Source organism: Aulonocara stuartgranti (genome assembly GCF_965226115.1).
Source record: "Aulonocara stuartgranti genome assembly, chromosome: 22".
Classification (NCBI taxonomy): domain Eukaryota; kingdom Metazoa; phylum Chordata; class Actinopteri; order Cichliformes; family Cichlidae; genus Aulonocara; species Aulonocara stuartgranti.
This window is the reverse complement of record NC_138957.1, coordinates 12,987,425-13,011,427: the sequence shown is the minus strand read 5'-3', so window position 1 is coordinate 13,011,427 and position 24,003 is coordinate 12,987,425. Positions and strand designations below refer to the sequence as shown.

General features: G+C 42.0%; 2 protein-coding genes across 4 annotated transcripts; one reads left to right on the top strand and one right to left on the bottom strand.

The window, feature by feature from the left end:
* zbtb8b (zinc finger and BTB domain containing 8B) lies at window positions 1-8,546 on the bottom strand. 2 transcript variants are annotated; one of them, XM_082521478.1, is made up of 5 exons: window positions 8,420-8,546; window positions 7,731-7,923; window positions 2,283-3,198; window positions 1,980-2,158; window positions 1-975 (listed from the first exon to the last, which is right to left on the bottom strand). In XM_082521478.1, exons 2-5 carry the CDS (start codon window positions 7,902-7,904, stop codon window positions 661-663), a joined length of 1,584 nt encoding a protein of 527 aa, XP_082377604.1. In that variant the 5' UTR covers window positions 7,905-7,923; window positions 8,420-8,546; the 3' UTR covers window positions 1-660. The 2 variants fall into 2 exon arrangements, with proteins under 2 accessions (XP_082377604.1, XP_082377605.1); XM_082521479.1 differs by lacking the exons at window positions 7,731-7,923; window positions 8,420-8,546 and adding an exon at window positions 3,492-3,534.
* On the top strand, window positions 7,880-23,649 carry heyl (hes related family bHLH transcription factor with YRPW motif like). Of its 2 annotated transcripts, none has more exons than XM_082521481.1 (5): window positions 7,880-7,957; window positions 21,945-22,011; window positions 22,102-22,185; window positions 22,304-22,385; window positions 22,558-23,649. In XM_082521481.1, the coding sequence occupies exons 1-5, from the start codon at window positions 7,932-7,934 to the stop codon at window positions 23,238-23,240; spliced, it is 942 nt and encodes a 313-aa protein (XP_082377607.1). In that variant the 5' UTR covers window positions 7,880-7,931; the 3' UTR covers window positions 23,241-23,649. The 2 variants fall into 2 exon arrangements, with proteins under 2 accessions (XP_082377607.1, XP_082377606.1); XM_082521480.1 differs by lacking the exon at window positions 7,880-7,957 and adding an exon at window positions 19,238-19,833.
* The last annotated feature ends 354 nt before the right edge of the window (window positions 23,650-24,003 follow it).

Sequence of the window (24,003 nt, the reverse complement as noted above, 5' to 3'; positions counted from 1 at the left end):
CACAGTTTGAGAACACATTTATTGCAGTGATAACTCCAGTGGCCCCTCTACATCAACAAGACTGTTTTTATACACAAAGTGTAATTTTCTGGACAAAGCAAAACATTTGAGAAGACGCTTTGTCTGTCCTCTGTATATTCAGAAATCCAGCTGGACGGGTGCATTCTTCTTACATACAAGACACACACACACACACACACACACACACACACACACACACACACACACACACACACACACATTTGGTTTTATCAGTTGTGCAAATATAGGAAAGGAAAGACTACAGTAATAATTAAAAGAAAGAAAAACACATACACACGCATACACAATCAATGAACCTAGTTCCAGTCAAGCAAGTCACTGGAGTAAAATATCTGAAAAACTTTAAATTTACATTTAAAATACAAATTAGTTAATAAATAAATCATCTTACAGTAAATAATACTAACTAGAGATCACCCTGATGGGAATCGCACCAGCCATGACACATAGCCTCTGACTAAAGATCTGTGACGCCATCCTGCACAAATGTGATGAAATCTGACAAACATACAGCCAAACTACAACCCCAACGTGTCCAGGACTACATTTTGGCATGACACACTAGCTCAGACAGCAAGTTCAGAGAAAGACTTTCTTCCTGGGTATAACTGACTGAATTCACAACGCGTGAACTACATCACTGCAGACAGCCAGCTGTCTTTCAAGCATCTGTTTCTCCACTAAGTCTTCCACTCTGCCGACCTCCACCTCGTCCACCTCATCTATAAAGCTGGACCAATCCGTACTGCCGTCTGCTCGTTCCACAGGCTCTGACTGGCTGGAAGGGTGAACAGGGGCTGTTTCATCATGAGTGGTGGTCACACAGTTGCAGCTATCACAGATGCCGAAGCGTCTGAGTCCGGGTGAAACGCTAGAACCAGTGAAGTTTCGTCTGCAGCTCTTGCATGACACTGGCCAGTAGTGTCTGTGGACCTGTGGATGATCAAGACATGGAGGATGTGAATTCATCTGTTTGGACAATACCAACTTTTCCATCAGTGTAGATGAGAATAACAGCACAATATATATATATATATATATTTTTTTTTAAATCCCAGCAGTGGATAGTGCTAAACCTCAGACTACTAACAGATGCACTTATGGTGCCAATTTGAAACTCTACTCCACTATGACGCTTCATTCTCAAGTTATCACATTCACAAACTTGGGTGTCCACTCCAGCCACCTGCCTGCCCGGCAGGGTAAGATCAGCTTTTTATGGCTGAGGGGTAAAAAATAAAAAAAAAAAATACTGCACTAATGAAACTTAGGTCACACAACGGTGAACAGTGAATGCAATTTCAGTTTTCACTGAATTTCTTTAAGTCACTTAATGAAATTTACTTCAAAATGTCATACTTGCACCTAATATTAAAACAATGTTTAGCATCAAATGTCCTTAAAGTACCTAAAGAAAAAAAATACTCATTATGAATCTGATACATGAACATAATCTTTTACAGTATCACTTTAATGTCGCAGTTGGAGACTATTTTTAATATTCATGTGACTTTAAAATATTACACTGCACAATGTATTAGTGTGGAATGATGTTTTAAAGTAGAAAAGCTTTCAAATGAGTACTATGGAGCACAATGTAAAATATTTCCATCCATAATACGGTGCATTGTAAGTTGGAAGCAGCATGACACAGATACTTTAATGAAGTCTTAGCATACAGAAGCTGTATTCTAGTATTGTATCAGGTCTCTGTCATGTTGCTGTAATTGTTCAGTGCAAGAGGCCACAGGAATGCAACAAAAACTGAGATGTGTCTCTTCTCAGATAATATAAATGTTGTGTACAGATACACTTAATAAAAGAAAATCTAACCTGTTCATGCTAATAGTTTGGGTTATTCGAAAATTTATGAACTAAAGTTGCATAAGGTTAACTCAGAATGAAGTCGACCTGCTTGCAGTGCATGAAATTCTTACACTAAGGGCGTGGCTGCGTAGGTGCTCCTGTCGTGTGAACCTCTTGCCACACATGGGGCAGGGGAATGGCCTCTCTCCTGTGTGGCAACGGATGTGCCTCTTCATGATCCCCTTCTGCTTGGCAGTGTATGGGCAGAAGGGGCACTTGTGGAGTTTTACTGGCACTACTAAGCCATCACCTGAAGGAGGAAAAACACAGCAACAATTCAAACCTACCCCTATCTATTCCGGTTGACAATTTACTAACATTGCTATATAGCTTTTTAATCGATTAAATGTCCTTGTATTTATTCTGCTAATTACCTGTGTCCTCTCCAAGCCAATCAGACTGGATCTCCATAATTGATGATCCTACAAATCCCAGACCTTCGTCCAGTCTGCTTCCTCCAGTGCTGCTACCCAGCCCTTGGGTGAAGCGCTGCCCTACTCTGTCCCCCAAAGAGTTGGGACCTTCACCTCTGGCCAGCGCCTCCATCAGCTGCCTAGCATTAAAGGATGAGCTGTATCCCAAGGGGGAGCGTTCGTTAGATGGAGAGGGACTTGGGGGAAGCAGCCTGCTATGATGAGTATTGTGCAGAGGAGGCCCAGGATAGGATGTGATGACTTTGGTGTCTGGTGACTCCATAAGCTCTTCATCAGGGTCATATTCTATCTTAGGGTTCACCAACTCTGGAGTCAGAGCAGAAGATGAGGATGATGAGAGATTAGTCTGATCCATATGTCCCTTCTGCCCTTCACTCCCAGGTGCAAACTCTTCCCGAGAGGGATAGGAGGTGTCCATATCCCTGGTAGCGCCTGGAGTGGTGGTGACAACAATGGACAAAGGTGTTCTACCTGATGGAACAGACTCCTGACCTAAACCTGACCCCCTATCTGCCTCTGAGACCTGTGAATGAGGCTCTGCAACCCCAGCACCACTGGAAATTGTTGCAGAAGGAGTGCCACTGTCTGCAGGACCCATTCCTCCATCCTCTGTCTGATTCTCTTTCTCCGTGTTTCTCTCCTTCTCCTTGCTGCAGATTTCCAAAGACGACCGGATGTACTCTTTGCAGAAGTTCACCAGATCCGTCATCTGCAGGTAGCTGGCTGCTGACATCACCTCGATGACATTGCTCCTGTTCAGAGCCAGGCGTCCAGAGTAGAGGAAGTCCAGAATAACAGAGAAGGCGTCAGCTGTCACAATGTCCAACGACGCTGTGCTGTAGCGCTGTCCGCTGTCCTGAAAAGAGATGTTTTCAAAAGATAGACAATGTTGAGCCAAATGTATCGGAAAACAAATGCTGGAACAGAAGATATTTAGAAAGTGGAACAGGGCTCCAGAGAAATACCGGTATATTTCAAATCATAGTTTTTACAAAACAGCTGAAGGTTTTCAAGATCTCCATTTTCCTGACTTCAAAAATGCTGTTACGCTACTTTCTAGGTCATAGAGCTACTCCCATATTACCCAACCAATGTCTCTTCACCGGCCCTCAGTAATGTTAAGTATCCAGTTAAAATTCTCATCCTTACCTATACAGCATTCACAGTCAGGCTCCCTTGTGGCCGACCTTCTTCATGTCATTCCCTTTAGTCAAAACAATTTAAAATTAATGTTTTTTGGGAGGTTTTCCCCCCACATCCACCGAAGGACACACTGTGACAGAGTACTTGAGGCTGTGACCTGACCTGTGTAACTCTGCCTGTATGCTGGGTGAGTTGTCATTTCTGTGGACTCTTAAAAATCTGTTTACGTGCGGATATTAGTAATATATTTATATCAGTTCTTCTTTTGTAAAATGCATAATTTGTCTTAATTTTTGTACTGCTTTTAACTAGGATAATATCGCGACATGATCAAGTGCAATTTTCTAACCGCAAAGGCTGCGATTATACTCTGGACATGTCCAAATTCATGGGCTGCATCCTCCTGAGGCCGCATTTGTAGACCGATTACGTCACAGCGACGCGCCGAAGGCTGTCCAAATTACTACCATATCCCAGAATTCATAGCGCGGCCCAGCCAAACTCCAGTTTCCAGCAATGGCGGCCGCTACTAAGTTTTAAAATTACTCATACTAATCTTTCTGGGTCACAAAATAAACTTTTAACATATTTTCAGGCGAGAAAGTAGTTGTGTAAACATCAAATATCTGCTCGGTTTATCAAGATATCCCATATTTGCAAAAGTGCTTCGACGTTTTCAGAGGCGTCTGCTACCCACCAGCTCGACAGCTAGCCGGGAGCTCGAGGGTTACTGATGCGGCCGAGAACGGCACAACTCCCGGCACATCATTTTCAGATCACCGCGGAGTTTCGCTGCTCGGGTTAAACGTAATATATAAGTCACTTAGACAACCTAAAAATGTTATTGTTGGGCTTTTTTCAGTGTTTTGTTTGTTCGTGAGTAAATCGGTTTGGCTGAGATTAAAGTTATTAGATTAGATAAAATAAAACTTTATTAATCCCCCGGGTGGGTTCCTCCTTGGTTTTCACACAGCTGACTAAACGTCAAACAGAAAACTTATTAAACAGAAGTATGAGACAGTCGAGAATTTACACCAGTGTCTGGTTATATTTTAGATAGCAAGAAGCAGACGGCCGAGTTTATTAAACTCCACCGAGACAGCGGTGACGCTAATCAGAACTAGCCTTCTGATTAGCTAATCAGAAGGCTAGACCGTCCAATTTCACGCCTTTAAACTTTAAAGGCGTGTTTGTGTGTGTGTTTATACAATTGCTATTATGTTTGCACTTTATGTGTAATGTTACTGACTGCAGAGATCAGTAAGATGTGTGTATTTTTTATTTATTAGTTTTATTTATTTAATATTATTTTTTAATTGAATGACTGTCTAGTAGTTCACAGATGTCGAAAAACTGAGTGTGGTAAAGCCACTGATTTTTTTTATGTATATTTCTGCAATCTGCACATTGTACTGACTTTCATTTTAATGTTTACACCAGGGTTCCTTGTCACCACTTTATGCTCAGATGTTTGTAAGCTAAAAATAAACTATTGTGTATGTTCAAATATACTGTTGTGATTGAAGAAGTTAAATAAAAATGTCAGTCATCAATTCATGCATCACCTCATGTCATCATAACAGAGGTCTGTCTTCCAGGAAAGAACAGTTTAAAATTAATGTAATATAGTATTGGCCATACCATATGATGTATTGCTTGTCTTTGTTTAATAATACAGAAGACAAAGACCTTAAAAAATAATCGCATATCGCATCGCAATCGCAATATTGGGGCAAAAAATCGCAATTAGATTATTTTCCATAATCGTTCAGCCCTACTTTTAACACAGATTTTTCTATTTGTAGCACTTAATGCATTATTTCTGTTGTTTAAATATGACCTCCCTTCATTTTGGAATTTTTACATTGCTTATGTTTGTTTTCTGTGAAGCACTCTCTGCCTCTTGTTTGAGAAAAGAACAATATAAAAAAATACTGCTTGTCTGCAGATTTTAGTTGTGACTTTGACAAAACACAGTGCTGTGGAAAAAGTATTTGCCCCCTTCCCAATTTCAAATCTCAATTAGATAAAAAGAGAGTAAATGCAAAATTGAGTTTTTTTTAAATTATGATTTAATTTATATAAAAAGGAAACAAAAGTCTTCCAAACTTTTCTGCGGGAATTTTAGCCCCCAGAATTGTTTTAATTCAGCCACATTGGAAGGTTTTCAAACCTGAACCACCTGGTGAAGGTCATGCCCTAGTGCCTCAATTGGATCCAGACTTTGGCTAGGCCACTCCAAAACCTTAAGTTGTTCATTTATTTTATTTATTTATTTGTGAGCCAGTCAGGTTTGTTTTTGATCATTGTCCTGTGGCATAACTCAAAGGTGCTTGAGCTTTAGGCCATGAATTGATTGCTTCATGATTTTCTGATAGGGAGCAGGTGCCAGCTGACTGTTCCATAAACTGCAGCAAGTCATCCAAACATTCAAGCAGCAAAGTAGCAAAGCCCTAGACCATCAAAACACCAACATCTATGACTATTGGTATGATGATCTTTTCATGAAATATTGTGTTTTAGTTTTATGCTAGATTTAACACAATTCAAACATTCCAAAAAAGTTTATGTTTTTATCCCGTCCACAAACTATTTTCTTAAAAGTCATCACGATGTTTTTTTGGAAAATGTGAGACAAAACTCTGTTATTTTCGGTCAGCAATCGTTTTTTTCCTTGGAACGCTCCCATGGATGGATAATGGCACTCACTGTGGTTCGTTGCGAGTCCCAAAGTCTTAGAAATGGCATCTGTTCTTGAGTTTCTCTAGATGATGTGTTGCTTTTTGAGAACTTTTAGCCTACTTCATTTTGTCAGACATCTTCTCTTTAAGTAATTTTTCAACTGAACAGGTCTGGCAGTAATCAGGCCTGGGTGTGAGCTTAATTTAACAAGTGGGGGCAATTACTTTTGTTTTTTTTAAACACAGGGCCAGGTAGAATGGATATAAAAAGTGTAGACACCCCTGTTGAAATGCCAGGTTTTCTATGATGTTAAAAAGAATTACTACAATACATCATTTTAAAATGTTCCCACCTTTAATGTTACCTAAACCTGTACAATTTAATTGAAAAAACAAATCTGAAAAATATTAAAAGTTAAAAACACATAATAAGCTGGTTGTATAAGTGAGCACACCCTTAAATCACTACTTTGGTGAAGCAAATTTTGATTTAATCACAGCATTTAGTCTTCTACACACCTACTATCAATAAAAGAGACTCCTCTCCACTGCTGGAGGTTTCTTCCTGCTCATAGGGGATCATAAGATTGTTGGGGTTTTCTCTGTGTTGTTATTGTAGGGTCTACCTCACAATATAAAGCGCCTTGAGGTGACTGTTGTTGTGATTTGGCACTGTATAAATAAAACTGAATTGAACTGATTAAGCCCAAGTAAAGTTAAACTGTCCTAGTAGGAGTTTCCTGGTGGCATGGTGGTGGCAGTAACATGCTTTGGGGTTGCAGCTGGAACTGGGGCTTTAGTCAAGATGGAGGGCCCCAAATCTTCAGGCATCTACTAGAAAGCTGAAGATAAAGGGGAATTTCACCTTTCAACATGACAATGATCCCAAGCCAATTCAAATGAACAAAAGAATGACCTCACCTGAAGAAAATTAAAGTCTGTAATGGCCCAGCCAGACATAAATCCAATGGAAAAATCTGTGGTGTGATCTGAAGAGGGCTGTTCACAAGAGATACCCTAGCAATCTGACATATTTGAGTACTTTTAAAAAGAAAGGTGGGCAAATATTGCGAAGTCAAGATGTGCCATGCTAATAGTCTCCTACCCAAGGAGCCTGACTGCGTTCTTTAAAAAGTGCTTTGCCTAATTATTAGTGTAGGGGTGTGCCCACTTATGCAAAAAGCTTTTTGTACATTTTTTTAATCATTATTATTTATATTTTCCTCCAAGATTTTTTTTTTTGCTTTTCAGTTGAATTATGCAAGTTTAGGAAAAGGTTTAGGGAAAAGTGTAAGTCATTTATATCCACTGCAGGTTTGGAAAGCCTTTTCCCCCTTTCGACAAGCGGTATGTGAAAGAACACTCTGGGAAACAGCTGTCACAATAACACAACACACTAGACCTTGAAACTAAAGATGAAACTGACTGTAATATATGCCAGTCCAATAATAAATACATTATTCTTGACCAAATTGTTGAATTTACGTCCAAGAAGCCACCTTAGTTTAGTCAGCTCTCCTTAAACACTCAGAGAAAACAATGGAATCCGTGCTTATGTCCTTACCTGTAGATAGTGAACGAGAAGAGCTCGAAAATAACCGCTTCCTGCAAACAAGACATTCCGATGTGCCTTGAAGACACGGCCTTCAACAAGGATGCTGCAGTCACAGAAGAAGTCACGCTTCCGTTGCTCATTGAGCTCGAACAGTAGTTTGGACAGATAGCAAGGCACTTCCATGGCTGAACTCCTGGCGGCTCTGCCAGGATGAGGGAACAGACGGGTAAACGGAGGTAAACAAGCACTTGTGATCATTAACTGTTGGAGGTGTGTTATTTACAATCGTATTACCACTTAATAGTCAACTCCGACAGAGTTGTATTACAAGCTTGACTTATACATCGTTTAAAATCTCCAGGTAAACAAACGTTAATGATTATAGACTTTAGTCCTAACGGTGAACAGTTAACTCAGCTAACACACACTGGGTCTGACAAACTGTAACCACTGACGCTTGACACTTTAAAAACACAACAAGGATAACGGAGTTTAAACACGCAAACATTAACTCAGACACACCTGAACTAACAAAAGTGGAATCACTTTTCTCTGCTTGCTTGCTAGCTAGTGTGTGTTGCTAACGCTGGGTAGCTAGTTGGCAGTACTTTTCCTAAAATAGCCGACTGACGAGACCAGCTGCTTTTTACAAAACCTGTGAAAAAACTGAAATAAAAAGGCGTGAAATACCGACTCACTTGTTTAATTACGCTGACCGTAACAACTCTTTTACAGTAGCACCGCTAGAAGCGAGGCTCTTTTGTCCCATATCCACGTTAGCCAACAACTTCCGCTTTCGGCCAAAGAAAAAAAAAAACAGTGACGTTTTTGTTTATCTGTCCAATCAGTGGCCAGTTCTGCGTCTGCTGTACTATTTTTACCTGGAGGAAGTTATGGTCAGATTGACAGATTTACATCTTGTTCTGTACATGTGCCTCTGACTTCTTTGTGTAAAGGAATAAAACAACATGACTTGCAAAAATACCAGGAATATGTTAAGTAGTGAGATCACCAACTATGGCAAGTTTGACCCCAAGAAAATGGATTTCTGTCTTCCATGTGCTCTTAATTCAGGATGCATATTTTACTTTATAGTAAATGATGATGCCATGCTTTTAACTATTAGAAAACGGATTTGTTAAGCTTCTGGACAAATACAGAAATAATCTAAAACGTTTTCGTAACACTGTCTGCACTGAACTTTTTTTTCCTTACTATATGGCAGTATTCATTAAAAACCAAACCAGCTGATTAATGCTTACAATTCAATTCTAGATGTCTCCAGGAGAGACTGTATATCAAAGATGGATGTGACCATCATGAGCACACCGTTAGTGTCTGGATTCGGCATTTTGAAGTCTCAGTATATTTTGGCCACAGCTGGCTAAAATAGCTAAATGATCAGCTCACCATCAGGTTTGGCTAGAAAACTGCACTCACAGATGGGTGCAAGTAAGGTCCAGCTAAGTGATTTGAGTTAGAAGTCAGCTTTTGGCTACAGCTGCCTGCCAGTCAAAGTGGCCACACCCCTGACTTTAAGTTTTAACATAATCCATTGGAGAGCCGTTTAACAAATTCATCCAGCACACAGCTGTTACAAAGCAGGAAACTATCCATAAAGAGCAAAACCGTTTTTTGTGATGATGATGATGATGGTAATGATGTTTTGGAGGAAGAACCTCCAAGTGTCACCCTCCATCTCTTACCAAGTCCAGCATGCCGCTGTACAACCACAGGCGGCTCGCGCCTGCCCACATTGTCTGCTCAAGAATACTTGTTTATTTGCCTCCCATTTCGGAGAGAAAATAGATCCTTTTTTTTATTTTATTTTCAGACATAGCAAGAGTAAACAAGTAGTTCCTTTAGCGCTGCACCACACCCTCTCAGCACAATCCACAGCTCTTAGAAGTGTTTTTTACACTGATGGGTGCCGACTGGGCAACTTATTTGTTTCAGATATTTTCCCATGGCAAACAGAGTGAATACAAAGGCTTCGTGGTGGCCTGTGGAAACCACAGGGTAGGCGTACATGAGCCTAAGCACTCACCCCTTTTCTTTTTTTTTGAAAATGAAATTTATAGCACCTCATAAAAACTCTATTCATGCTTATAAGCACTAAATATAAACCAGTATAAAGCAGAAGGCTTTCACTCAGCTCTTGTAAACTTGACCTGATGGAGCGTTGTGTCCGGCTGCAGGCAAGTCCAGCTGTCAGTTGACCCGACAGGCACAGCCCTAACACGAGTCCATCCCAAAACAAAGCTAAAATGGGCCGAACACTGATGTTGCTCTGCTTATTGACCTTCTTCTGGTTGTGACTCAGGGAAACACAAGGCCTTTGTTTTTGTCATTTGTTGACTTCAGGGCAGGAAACTCCCTCTCTGCAGATCGTAGCCAAGCAATCACACTGGACTTTCTACAATACTGCCCTATCTGTGTGGCAGTTTAGCGCCGGTTTACACCCAGCAACTTCTTAGGAACAAATAACATTCATGATTCATGATTGGGTTTCTTGCCTGTCCCTGTGATTACAACGTCGTATGATGATTTACTGATTGAAAACCCAGACAAAAAGTAAATAGATGAAGTGATGGCTGTTATGTAAGGTTACATCCAGACTTGGGACCTCACTCATTGTGTGTGTTAGCCACTCTGAGACCCACGGCTGGCACAGAGGGCTCCAGCAGCACCCCTCTGGGTCCCTGTGGTCTGCGCCTCAGCACATAACAGCCACTTAGGCCGGCATTTTCCCAGGCTGAGACAACACACCATGGTGGCAGCGTGAGCCACAGAGAGGGCCTGATTAAAGAGTAGGGACAATGGAGGGAGAAAGAGACAGGGACCGTGGTGGCATTTTCCATCTCTGCCGCTGTCTCCTGGGGGGACCAAGTATGTGCCGTGAAACGTTTGAATTATCCCAGAATCTCTGGAATTCAGACTGAGGCACCACGGAGAGGACCCTCGACCGGGGATCAAAGAGCTTTGAGAGGAGTGCGGTGGACTCGTGGTGAAGTCGAGTGCATAGCGGAGTATGAATGTGTGTGTGCACGCGTGCTTGTGTGTTTCAGGAAACTAACTTGAAAAAGATTAGGAAAATGTTTGAATTTGAATCCCATGTTCTTTTATGGCTTCATGTATAAAGAAAAAAAAAACATGTTTGACTTCTGAGTGATCACTGAGCAATGAAATGCAGGCATGTGGTGTGTGTTTCATCCCTTATGAGATCAGATAATGCAATCATAGCCAATCATTCGAAGTCTAATAGAGTGGGCGCCCCTCTTAGTCTGTGGTGGCAGTAAAGGAGGAAGAGAAAAGCGAGAGGGGGAAACCTCGTCCCTTTCTTTCTATCTCTCTCTGTAATTATCACTTAATGTTCTTTGGTAATCTGGAGACGTCTGTCTCTTTGCTTTGTCCTTTCTTCCCTCGCTGGAGAGGAAATGTATAAGTCTGAAATAAATCTGCTAGCCTTTTTATTATTGTATATTTAGCACCAGAACAGAGTAGTAAATGGAGCCAGCCCAGACCACAAGCTTCCGGTATCGCAGGGCCGCAGCGCTGGCTGTCTTTGCCACAGCCAAGTCCAGAGATCAAAGCCTTCTGCACCATATACAGCTAGCAAGGCGCTCTCAAGCAATGACCTCAAGCAAGTTTTCATGTCTGAGATAGACAGTGTTTGTTTGTGCCCAAGATACACGTGGAGTGTGTAGAGTGAGTCTACTGTACAAGTATGCCTTTCAACATTTGTATGAGCATCTGTTACGGGCAGTTTTATGAATGTGTGCCTGTCCTTTGAATCCATATGTCTGTGTGGATGAGGAATTGTCTTGTGTTTGTTTGATTTCAAAGCAGGCAGCATTGCATTTACATACACATTTACATATATTTACATATATATATTTACACACACAACACACACACACACATATACATATATATATATATATATATATATATATATATATTTAATATATATATATATATATATATATATTTTTTTTTTAGGGGTGCAATGATACTTGTATCGATATTGAACCGTTCGATACAGTGCTTTCGGTTCGGTACAAAATACAAAATTTTTAATTTATTTTATCAACTTTCCTTCTGACGATGCTGTCTGTGTTGAGCGCTCAGTGGATCTGCGCTCGACAGTGCAGCCTAGGCGGAGTAGTCGAACGCAGATCCACTGAGCGCAGCACAAGCTAGCAAGACAGAAGCTAAGCTCGTTGCAACATGGCAAATTGAACCTCCCCCACCCTCATTCAGATGATCTGGCGTTTGGAACTATTTTGGTCTTCATGTGAAGCATGACCCTGATGGTAAGCGCGTCATGGACAAAAGTAAAACAGTGTGGATGTGCCACGCAATGCTCAATTACATGGGTGGGAACTACTGCATTAGCGCAGTTTGCTCATTAACGTGTTGGCCGTCCAGCCCCAAGCACGGGGCGATCCGCGGTAGCTCGTTAACGGATATTTGCCGTGTTGTGGCGTTAACGTCATTTCACCGAGATTAACGCTGACAGCACTAGTGGGAACAAAATGAATATGACTGCACATTTACTCCGACATCATCCTAGTGCAAAGACAAGTGGAAGCAGACAAAAACAACAAGCACGCATGCTACAAACTTTACCCGAGTCATTTAGACAGCCGTTAGCACATGATTCTCCTTATGGGGACCTGATATGTTTAATATGCTGCTGAGAATATAGCCCAGAAGAAGCGTATAGTATAGCTTTTATTTTGGAAAGAGACAACTCTCTTTTCCAAAGATGAGTGATTTCTCAATCAGATAGATTTATTTTTTTTATTACTTTGTTGTTTCAGCAACGTTAAATTTAAAAACTGTACTTTTGAGTTAAAATATATATTTATAATTTTAATAAATGGCAAATTAAAAAGGCATGAACATTTTTTGTATCGAAAAAATATCAAACCGTGAATTTTGTGTATCGTTGCACCCCTAATATATATATCTATATATATAGATATATACACACACACAGACACACACACACACTGTGATTCTATTTTTAAGAGACACATGAAAAATTTGTACAAAGGAGAAAAATGTGTTTAAAAAATGCCCGTTTGTAATAGATGAATTTGAAACATGTCTATAAGTGGTGCTTGAGCTGCCAGAAAGGTCAGGCGGTCACAACAGTTTTACTTGTGTTTATTTTTTAAAGTGAGATTATTTTTGTCTAATTTATTAGTTTTATGGAATGATGATTTGGCATCTGGAAAAAAAAGTGCTCAATCAAACCCACTTCAGTGTATCCTGTATTTCAGTTTTCTCAAAAAACAAAAAACAAAACACTACTGTACTGACACCAATAAAACCAACTCCCTCAAGGGGATGAGAATGATGGCTGTTATTGCCCACATCCTTCCTCCATCAGCGTCTTCTCTTCCTTTCGCGCACACTCACCATAATCCCCGTCTAAAAATGACCCAGCAGTGTGGTGGCGGTGAGTTCTTATGCTGGGTTTTCAGGGGTTTACGCTCGCTCTCCTGAGCTGCCATCGGAACAAGGTGTCGGCAGGTCGCCCCCCAGATAAGGCTGTAATCTGAGGTGTAAAGTTAAACGAGGGATTTGGGAAAGTGAGAGGCTGTCAAAGAGCAGCAGCACAGGGGTGTCTAACAGGGACGGGGAAAAGCGTGGCCTGGCTTTGTCTGAGAATCCAGTTTTATTTTCATCTCTGAGTGCAAAGCACAGCTTGGATTAATATACATATATGTAAATTCAATCAATCTCCTCCATAAATCTAAACGATGGGCAGCTTCCAAGTCAAAAGTCAGTAAAACTGAACTGAACTGAAGAAGCTTCTTGGATAAAAGTTTGAAACATCTCCAAGAAACTTAAAGAAGTCCAGTTGCTGTTCTTTCTAAGCTCCTTAGATTACCGTGACCTGGACATGACTGAGAACCTACGCAGATTTAGTCAAACTTGTTTTACAGTGGCTAATATTAGCTGAGTCCTAAACACCCCCCTCTCCACACATACACTCATCAAAATCAGGCACAGTCACATGCATGGCTGAGGGGCACTGCGGATTAGCCTCGAACTCTTTCATTTTTCACTCCCCCCCCCACACTCCTTTTTTTCTCTCTTCTCCTCCTTTCTCTGTGGCTCGTTAAAGATTGTGTCCTGTGTGTGATGTGGCAGAGGAGAGCAGTCAGAGTGAACTGATTACGGACGAGGGCCAACGTGCCTTTGAGTCATGGCACCGAGCAGCATTCTTCACGTGCTTAAAAATAGTAACAGTCGAGCTTTTTCAGGTTTGTTTTTCCTCACTGGATGACTTTGGGGCATCCTCTGTCAGACTGTAATCATAGCCAGATTCTCTCAACCCCCCCAACCCCCCGCCTTCAATTTTCTTTCACGTCGTTATTGGTGAGCTTGTTTAATCTTATGAAGAAAATTGGCTTAGCGTGGGAAAGGCGAGATTGTTTTGGGGATAGGTTTTCTTGTTTTAGAGTTGTGCACATTTTTTCTTCTTCTTCTTTTTTTTCAGTGCAGGAGGAAGAAAAAGTGCCAGCTTGTGCCAAACCCTCACGAAGCACAGATAAAAAGGAGTTGAGTGAGAGGGAGGCCGCAACACCACGACAAAGATATGGGCTGTCTAAGCAAAGAGCTTTACAAATGACGATCTCCAGGGGGAAACAGAGTGGGTGGGGTGGGGACAACATAAGGGAGAAGAGGAGGCGAAGAGGAGAAACAAATGTGGATGAATTGGTGGGAGGGGAAGGAAGATGGGTATGGTTGGTGGGGGTAGGGGGTGGTGCAACACAGTGCAGTGTGGAGGGATGGGGGGGGGGGGGGTGAAGGGTGGTAGATGAGAGGGGAAACATTCCCCTTGCCCACATTAAAGACATAAAAAAGAAAACAAACAGAAAAACATGTCTGACATAAAGAGGCTGGTTTCCGCGGCGACAGCACAATGGCTGCCTGTGGCTCTCGGGGCCCTCGCCGTCCCGTCTGGGGCCCGGCACCAGCGAAAGTCACCGCAGTCACAGGGCCCATCAGCGTGTGTGTGTGCCTGTGTGTGTGAAACATGGTGAATGTCATCACAGGCCCAGTGCTGTGGGAACCGTCATGAAAGGGACCCCACTCGGAAGCCACAAAAGCTCCTTTCTGCTTCTTCTCTTCGGCTTTTAGCCTCTTTATTTATCTTTGCAAAGGGGGAGCCAGATGAGGAGGGAGGACTCTCTCGCCCTCTCCCTGTTCTCTCTCTGTGTCTCTCGCTCTCCGATAGACGGCACAACCCGTAGCCGCAGCCATTTTGCCCTACTGACACCTTAAATCACGGCAGCTACTATTTCAGTCATTCGCTCTGGCTGCGTCTTGCTGCGTTCCTTTGGTAGTTTATTCACAGCTCATCTTAGCTCAATCAGATCATAAAAACACAATGGGTTTCTTTGGAGACACCCTGTGGGCACAAACCTGGCGTTCCCAGGAATGCCTCATATATTCAGGTTATTTGGAGTGAATTGTGAAGACAGCCAGACAGCAAGTGCATCAAGTCCCAGCATTCCTTATGTGTCTGAAAGGCAGATAAATCCCTCATGGGTCCGGCCCAGAGAGTGCCAAGCCAGTCTGATGCCAGTTCCCATGCCAATCCATTCCTGATCCCTGCGACAGAGCAGCCAGCCACAGTCGGACTATTATAAAGGCCTCATACCAATACGGAATCAACTGATTTTGAGGGCATGTGTCAATAGCGCTTGCATGCAGCAGGGCACCATGCAGGGCCCCTTTGACCACATTTGGCCTTTCACAGACTCACTACGGGGCTTCAAGACAGTGAATAAATATTTAACTTGCTTGATGGTTTGATGGTATATTAGCATTTTAAGGACCACCTTCAATTTAAATAACATATTTGGAAACATATTTGTTTTCTTGTTGTTTATTTTCTACTTTCTGTGAATAAGATGTTATATTATTATTATATTGTGAATGTGAAGGTGTCGTTTTTTTAGCTTGTTCTATTTGCAAGATTTACATTTTATTATTAATATTTTAACATAATAACACAGCACTCTTTTGATTTCCATACAGTTAATCAAATTTTCTAGAAAATCTGCATCGTTTCCAAATATTCACTTTTATTATAAATTTAAAAAATGCGTTAAAAAGACCCTCCTTCAGATTTATGATACATAGGATTTTACTTTCATGTCTCTTTTTTCAGCAGGTTTAGGTCCCTTTTTTTGTTTTTAAACTGGTGCATGTACATTACATTTTGACAAAAAAAATTTGTTGGTGTACTGTTAATGAAAGCAAACCATGCAGTGAGACGTATCAGTGATCAGTTATTTAGTTTCACTGAAAAATGCGGAGAAAAAAAGTCACAAACACAATACCCCACTGAGCTTGTTCCATCTCACAGAGTTTCAAACAATAGCAGCAGTCATGCATCAGAAAGAATAATTGCAGCTGAGTGTTTGTGCCTTATAAATTGTGGGTATGTGCTGTCCACATTCGTGTCAGGGAGTTTCATGTGTGCGCTAGCTTGTATGAATCAGTGCGTGGCCTCCCGCGCGTGTGTGCGTGCGTGTCCTCATGTTCATATTTGAGTTGCGCATGTGTGCGTGTGTATGCAAATTGTAAAAGTATGAGCTTGTTAATTTCAATAAGGGACTTTGCCTTGTTGTGGTTTGGTGGGATGGGAGGGAGAGTACTTGAAGTGGCCGACCAAGATCGCCAGAAATCTCCCAGAATTCCATCCAACCACCCAGTGCCAGCTCTCGTCTCCCTCTTATGTTGGCTTTACCGTTCCTTCGCACACGCCCCCACCATGAAACCATTTTCATAATTAATATATCTATTTAATCATTTATCTCCTTAATTACTTTCCATTTCTTTTCCCTTTTTTTCTTTTCTTGTAACTTGCCTCATCTCGGAACAGCTGGGCGGTGTGGCCGGCAAACCAGAGCGATCTCTCTCTCTTGTTTTTAAAGAGACGTGCGATACAAATGGGAAAGTAAACCTTTGAAGAGAAGTAAAGAGTGGGTGATAAAAATAGCAATACGGAACACTGAAGGCTGACTTCATAGATGTCTTTTCATCTTTCTTTCCCCCCAGTTTTCTGATGCTGAAATGAAATCCAGATCTGAATTAGAGAATGATTAGTAATGAAAGGATATGTGAACTGGGTAGTGGGGGTTGTTTGCTGGGAGAGAAAAGGGATTTCTCCACTCTGTTAGTCCTGACTCATATCCACCACACTGCGAGCCCCCTGGTGATGGTCACACTGATTACTCACACTTGGCTATTGCAAACACACTCACTTGCACATGTTTTAAGTTATTCCACTACTTTACACATGCAACATGACAAAAATGATTGTAGGAAAGGCTTGATTGTCGTCACACTGAGCAAGATGAAGCTGAAAAGAACATAAAGACTACTGGAAATCCATTTAAAAGACGACCAAATTAAAGTTTTAAAAACGACTTCACTTGCCCAACTAGTATACACAAAGACCTCGCACTCATTCATTGTCGCAGCCTATGTTTAAACTAACACACCCTTCCAGTCTGCCAGGCAGGAAGAGACACCCTCAGCTGGGCATTGTGTGCAAGAGGGCATGCCACTTGGCCTCTCTCAGTCTTTCACATACACATATGCGCACACTGCTGGGTCACTTAGGCATCGCTCCTAACAACCGGCGCCTGGGTCTCATGTTTCCATGGCAATCTGCACCAGCAATCTTCCCACGGTGGCAGAGGAAACAAGTGCCGCGAGTGAGCTCCGTGTGTGTGAGTGTATAGAGAGTGCTATCTTGTCCAGTGAAGAGCCCAGATGTTCAGACACTCAGTGGGGTGACTTCTCTCCTTGACCCTTCAGTACCTGCCCTCATCTCTGCACACACAGGCTGAATAAAAACGATTTGAATAAGCTGGGTTTATCTGTGCCTCACTTCTTATCTTGAAATACTTGAAGCTGTAATTTCAAAAAGATAGTGACAAATCTACATCTTGACATAGAATGCATATGAAAGATAGATGTATAATTAGTTGGATATTTAAATATATAAATGGTTACATATCCCAATATTTCTGGATAACTGTTTTAAAGCCTGTTTATGCTGTTCGACTGTTGCCAGAACCAATCATATTTAGATGAGAAAGTGGAATGCTGAGTCCTCAGATAGCGCTAGCAGCATCATTTGGCAAGATGGCATGTTTTTAGACCCACACATCTATATGTATAGTTTACATATACTGTATATAAATGATGGGCATAGCCTCTGGGTTCTGCAGTCTCTTTAATGGCCAGCAGGGGCAACTCTTTAAAAAGACTTCCAGTTACTCAATAATAGTTTCCTGGTAATTTTTGGGGTCCATTGCTAGTTTCAAGTCAGTGAAGGAAACATTATGTTTTTGGCATACATTACTGTCTTCATTAGAGTAAAAAAGGAAGATGGTACTCTGACCGTTGATTTCACAGTCAGATCCATCCAGTAACAGGATGGCAATACTAAAAAAAACTCAGCTAATGGGACACTAACTGATAGCGGATATCACAGTGGTTATGTCTATCTTTTTTATACAGTCTATGGTGGATTTCCACATTGAAAAAAAAAAAATCACTCACTCACTCTCTGAAATTTACAGCTTGTTACCAAAACCCTTTCCCACCAGATCCTTTCTGTAGCCTACTATTGCCAATTTTTATCGTTTCATAGCAATTTTTCATAAACGTCAACTATGAGTGTTAACTGATAGCTGAGCTGTGTGGTCAGTTCTGGCTCCATAAAACAACCACAAAGCAATATGTCCATCTCTTCTACACAGTGATATGCTTTCTTTTAAAGTTTTCTAAAACTTTGTTGACATTATTTGTCACACTGGAGATTGATGCTTGATAAAAGTGTTATTTTCAAAGGTGAACATAAATTATTGGCATTGCTTGTAAATCCCTGTAGTATACTCTTGTAATGATTTAGGTACTTTAAATATCACCTTTTAAAACAAGAGCAAAAAACAGCCAACACTGTTAGTTAAACTGCTGACACGGCTTAATTATTCCCATAAAATCTTTCTATACAAGTATAAAACTTTTCTATTTGTATCATTTATGGAGCTCAAAGGTCGGCGCTGGCTGCGTTTCATCTCTGCAGGCGTGTTTTCACTCTGTGCCGTTTCTCTCTCACAACACAAAATTGCTCAAGAACTCGAGTCAAAAGTGACTCGTGAGACTGTGCAAGTATCAGATGTTGTGCATCGCCTCTGTATGATGGAGTGCTTTCACAGTTCATAATTCCCACACTCCTCACCTCGCTCTCCCTCCTGTTGCCATTGTTCTATGGAACAGCATAATTAAAGGAGCAGAATGAGAAAGAAAGCAGGACAGAAGGAAGGAAGGAAGGAAAGCAGGATGAAATTGGAGGCTAATTGACAGAGGATGATTGAGCAAAGGGGTGGAAAGATGAGGCTGAGGGGGGTGCAGGAGAGAGGGAAGGAGGGTGAAAAGCCAGAGAAGGGCAGATTAAAGGGAGAGAGGAGGGACATGGAAAGGAGGCGGGGGAGCCAAAACTGGCAACCCTGCCCAAACTGCCAAAGTCCTGTTTTGTCATTGGGTGGCTGTGACAGAGCGAGCGAGCCAAGAGAGAAATAACAGTGAAAGAGAGAGAGAGACTATGATTGGATGCCAGTGATAGAGTACAAGACTAAAGCAGCTTGTGAATTTTCTTAGTTGTCATGGGCCCTTGGGGGTTGATCAAGTGGCACCACTGACTCACAGAGAGGGAGAGAAAAAAAGAAGACGCATGAAGAACCGACGACAGCGAAAACAACAAACACGAGTGACAAGAAGTAACTAAGGACAACAGAGCTCTTATAAGTAACCGTGCAAGAGAAGCAGAGAGTGACGGGCACGCAGGGTGAGTGCTTCATCCAGAGGGAGACTTCCTAAAGAGGCAGAGGCAGGAACCAACAAGATCATCCAGCCAGACCTGTCAGTCTCCTCGACCTTCTGTCATCAGTCGTCATCGCTCCAGCCAGTGAGGAAGGGGCAGCGAAATGAAGAGACCTCACGATTACAGCTCTCCGGACTCGGACACCGACGAGTTCATTGACGTGGGCCAAGAAGATAGCTACTGGTGAGCCTCCTTCAGTCACACCTGAGATTGTAACACGTTCCCTCCAGTCATGTTTGAAAAGAAAATTACATGGCGCGCGGCTGTATTTAGCAGACAAAGTTAAAGGCAAATTTGCCCCGAGCATGTTTTCCAGTCTGCTGCGCAGTAACGAGTTTAAAAGACTGTGGGAAAAGTTTGAGGTCCCACAAGGTTGTGTTTATAAAGCAATTACAGCAAAATAGAACTTCTTATTATTTAAAGATTCCTGCATTCAGGTACAAAGTTTTTTATTTTTATTTATTTTTTAAGTCTTGACACGGTTTAATTTGCATATTATAAATCTTTAAGCAAATTTAACAACCACGTCAGTGATGTCAGTGTAAAAACTGACGTGTCAACGAAGTTTGAGGCTCAAATCAGCAAATTTCTCTTGTTCAGAAAAGCAGATTTATTATAGATTTATGTTAGATAGATAGGTAAGATATACAGTGTTCACTTTCTGTGTAAAACAGAAGCTTTACAGCGGTTGTTGCACATGTAAGTGTAGGGGTTAGTCGAAAAAGCTGCGTGCATGACCATCCATGTAAAACAAAAAAGGCCTGTCAACGCTGAAGTGTCAACACAGGAGATGAAAACATGAGCAGGAAGTCATTCACTCAGGAATATTAATTGTATATATGTATATTTATAAAAAATCTATTGATTTGAACCACAATGAGTGATTATAGTATTATGTCTTAAAATGAAATGTCTGCAGTTGATGTAGAAAATTTCTTCACATGAGAAACACAAGTGAAAGCTCATGAGTTGGTTTTAATAAACAACTCTAAAATAGTTTTAATATTTTACGTCACATTAAATATGAAAAAAGTGCATTTTCCCACATGAGTTTAGTGTTATTATTCCATGCAAACAGTGTGTTATTTAATTAGCAACTTTATGAAAGATCTCCTCGTCTATGTCAGACACACATTTTTGCTGCATTTCCAAGACTGCATTTTCAGGCATAGAAAAACTGCTTTTTCACAAACAAATGAGTTTTTCTATGCTTTTATTATAAAGTTATAATCCCAACACTGAAATCTTACTTTTGCACTGGAAAACTCCGATAAAAAATGTGAACTACACAGTTAAAATGGCTGGTTAAACGCTAAAATACTTCTGGAAGAGGAAAAAAAAATCTTCTAACCTTTGAATGCAAACGCGGCCTGCAGTGCCAAGGTGATTAAGTGCAGTCCACTGCATGTAACTTGTTCCATTGTTGTGGAAAATGCCCGATAAACAGTAAAATTACTCTGAACGCTGCACACTCTATTTTAAAGTCATTAAAGCGTTTTGCTTCTTAGATAAATTTGTCAAATTCCTTGACTTAGCATTAAAAGACATTTTGATTCAAAGCGCCAGTCATTAAAGTGTTTTTGTAACAGTATACAAAAACTCATTCCCAGCAGTGCTGCTTACATCACAGGCGCTGAGCGAGCCAGTAACGCTAAAGACGGTTTAGATAAATTAAATTGCCATGTGACATGCAAACAGAAGACAGCGCTGCTTTTTCAAGTCAACCCCATCAAAGATTTACCTAAACAAAAACACACAGCTAAACTGGCAGCCCTCATGTTAAAATCTAATAGAAATAAGTCTCTAGCGGGGCAGTTTGGAGGGAACTGTGAGGCTCGGAGTCTCTTTCAGGCCTGTAAGATGAGAGTTCACAAACAAACACAATCCATATTGGATGACTGTACTCGGAGGAGCTCATGCTCCCATTGCAGCGTGCTGGAGCCCCATGTGAGCGCAAGCATCGCCTCGAGGCTATATAATCATCTTTTCTAAAAGTGCTTTTGCTCAGACGGAAAGGAGAACAGCATGTCATTTCACTGAGACTAATGTCCAGAAATGCATTAAAGTGAAAACAATCTCATCTTCCCTCCTCTCCCGGGCACTGCTCTTCTTTTCTGTGCCCAAAAAACAAATTAGATTGAAGGGAGTTGGTGTGCCATCCTGCCTCTGTGTCATATTAAGGAGGGTAATAATAACAATATGCAGGAAAATCAAATGATTTTTTTTTCTTTCTCCCTCTGTGTCCCTTCTTACTCATCTCGCTCTCTTGCTTCAACACTATCTTCGCGGTACAGCCCAGTAACTGGGTCCATGTCTCCAGGCAGCGCCTCGCAGATTCTGGCTCGAAAGAAGAGAAGAGGGGTGAGTGGATTAGGTCATTGGATGTTAGTCGGTTCTGTCTCTTTTTCAGTTGAGTCTGCAACTCAGTTTGCTTTTTTTTTTCTTATGCAGATCATAGAGAAGAGGCGCAGAGACCGCATCAACCACAGCTTGTCAGAGCTCCGTAGACTGGTGCCCAGCGCTTTTGAAAAACAGGTAAGGAATGAATTTGAGATGATGATATTTTTTGTCATAGTTAGACAATAAAACTAAAAGACTAAGCAGCTTTCTGTCATCGTGCCACTGATCAGAATGTTGCTAATTTTCACTGCAGGGTTCATCAAAGTTAGAGAAAGCAGAGATTCTACAGATGACAGTGGACCACCTCAAACTGCTGCATGCCATGGGAGGAAAAGGTGACAATTTGGACTCTTGCTTGCTGCCCTATTCGGATTCTCCCAAACAGCCGTTCCACATAAAGCAGTGATTCATAATTATTTATTATCCTCCTCTTTAGAAAAGAGATTTTTACTGCCTCCCCCTGCATTTATTCAGCAAAGACTAAACTGAACTGTTTTTCCACCTCAGGATACTTTGATGCGAGGGCTCTGGCAGTCGACTACAGGACCCTGGGCTTCAGGGAATGCGTTGGAGAGGTGGTACGGTACCTCAGCTCACTTGAGGGGGACTCCCCAGACCCTATAGGAGCTCGTCTGGTCTCCCACCTCTCTCACTGCGCGAGTGAGCTAGACCCTCTTCTCCTGCAGTCACCCCCTGCTTCTGCCCTGCCCTTCGCTCCTTGGCCATGGGCATCCTTCCCTCAAATCTCCCCTAACTCCCCAGCCTCCTCCTCCCCTCCTTTCCCCAGTGGGCGAAGGGATCTGGCCCTGCTAGGGAGCTACCCATCGCCCGCCTCCCTACGCCTCACCCCCCTGGCCGGGTGCCAGCAGGGTGCACCACAGCTCCTTGCACCTACAGCTCTTGCCACCGTCCACAGGGTGCCCTCCCTCGCAGCGTCTCCAGTCCTAGCCCCCTCCAGACCGCCACAGCCGTCTCCTCACAGCTCCAGCAGGGCCTCACCTCTACCTCTCTCAACCCCTTCCTCTTCCTCTCCTTCAACCTCCTCCTCTTCCACTTCCTCATCCTCCGCCCCTCCACAAGTCTCTTTCAGGCCCTTTGCACCTATGGGGTCTCCCACAGTCCAGCGCAGGGGCTTGAGCGGATCAGCCAAGGCGGCCCAAGGATGGGGGACTGAGATCGGTGCTTTTTGAGGGTCAGCTCTTTATTTGAGCGGACATGGACCTCCCATGTGCTCTATGTAGCAAATATTGGTTCCTTTGGAGAAAGAAGTATTCAACCTTTGATGATTGTTTCTGCTTCTAAAAAGCCATATCCGGTGATGGGTAAAGTTTCAGACGATCACAATCATATGTTACGGAACAAAGAGGGAATGTGAATGAGTAGCTCTGAATAAAGTCGTATTGTTGATTTTGCTTGACAAATACACACAAAGAAGAGTGTCCACCAGAGCCATAATCACAGTAAAACACTCAACAGAGAGTGCGGTTGAGATTTTACTGATCCCAGAACTGTGATGTTTCTGTTTTTCCAAAACATTTATACTTTTGATCATGCTTTCTGAATGTTTGACAAAATTTCTATAAAGACCAAGTGCCTTTATCTCTTTGCTCAAGTTTTCTGTGTTTTTCTCCGATTATATCAGTAAACGCAAACATGTAACTGCAGATATGCCATCTGCTATCAATACAAATGGGAAAGGAATGGTTTAAAAAAAGAAAAGAAAAAAGACTGCATGTTAGGCGTTTATCCGTATATTAACTATGTCTGCAAACACTGCCTGCATGTTCCCCAGCCATAACCCACTTGGTATCTGAGCTGTTTCCAGTGACGGCTGATGGGAGCTGTGGTCTTGTGGCTGCAGAGGATAAACATGGTGGGAGATGGTGATGTTTTTGGGATGCCGCGGCGAGGCAAACAGGCCCATCACTTTGCCCTCTAATTGGCGGTCCCCTG

What these genes read in the sequence shown, in the direction of transcription:
- zbtb8b (XM_082521478.1), bottom strand. Translation starts at nt 7,904, where the DNA reads ATGGAAGTGCCTTGCTATCTGTCCAAACTACTGTTCGAGCTCAATGAG. An exon ending in TTCTCGTTCACTATCTACAG is followed by an intron (nt 3,199 to 7,730) that starts GTAAGGACATAA and finishes ATCTCTTTTCAG; the next exon opens with GACAGCGGACAGCGCTACAG. An exon ending in TACGCAGCCACGCCCTTAGT is followed by an intron (nt 976 to 1,979) that starts GTAAGAATTTCA and finishes GATCATCCACAG; the next exon opens with GTCCACAGACACTACTGGCC.
- heyl (XM_082521480.1), top strand. Translation starts at nt 19,754, where the DNA reads ATGAAGAGACCTCACGATTACAGCTCTCCGGACTCGGACACCGACGAG. An exon ending in CTCGAAAGAAGAGAAGAGGG is followed by an intron (nt 22,012 to 22,101) that starts GTGAGTGGATTA and finishes TTTCTTATGCAG; the next exon opens with ATCATAGAGAAGAGGCGCAG. An exon ending in CCAGCGCTTTTGAAAAACAG is followed by an intron (nt 22,186 to 22,303) that starts GTAAGGAATGAA and finishes TTTTCACTGCAG; the next exon opens with GGTTCATCAAAGTTAGAGAA.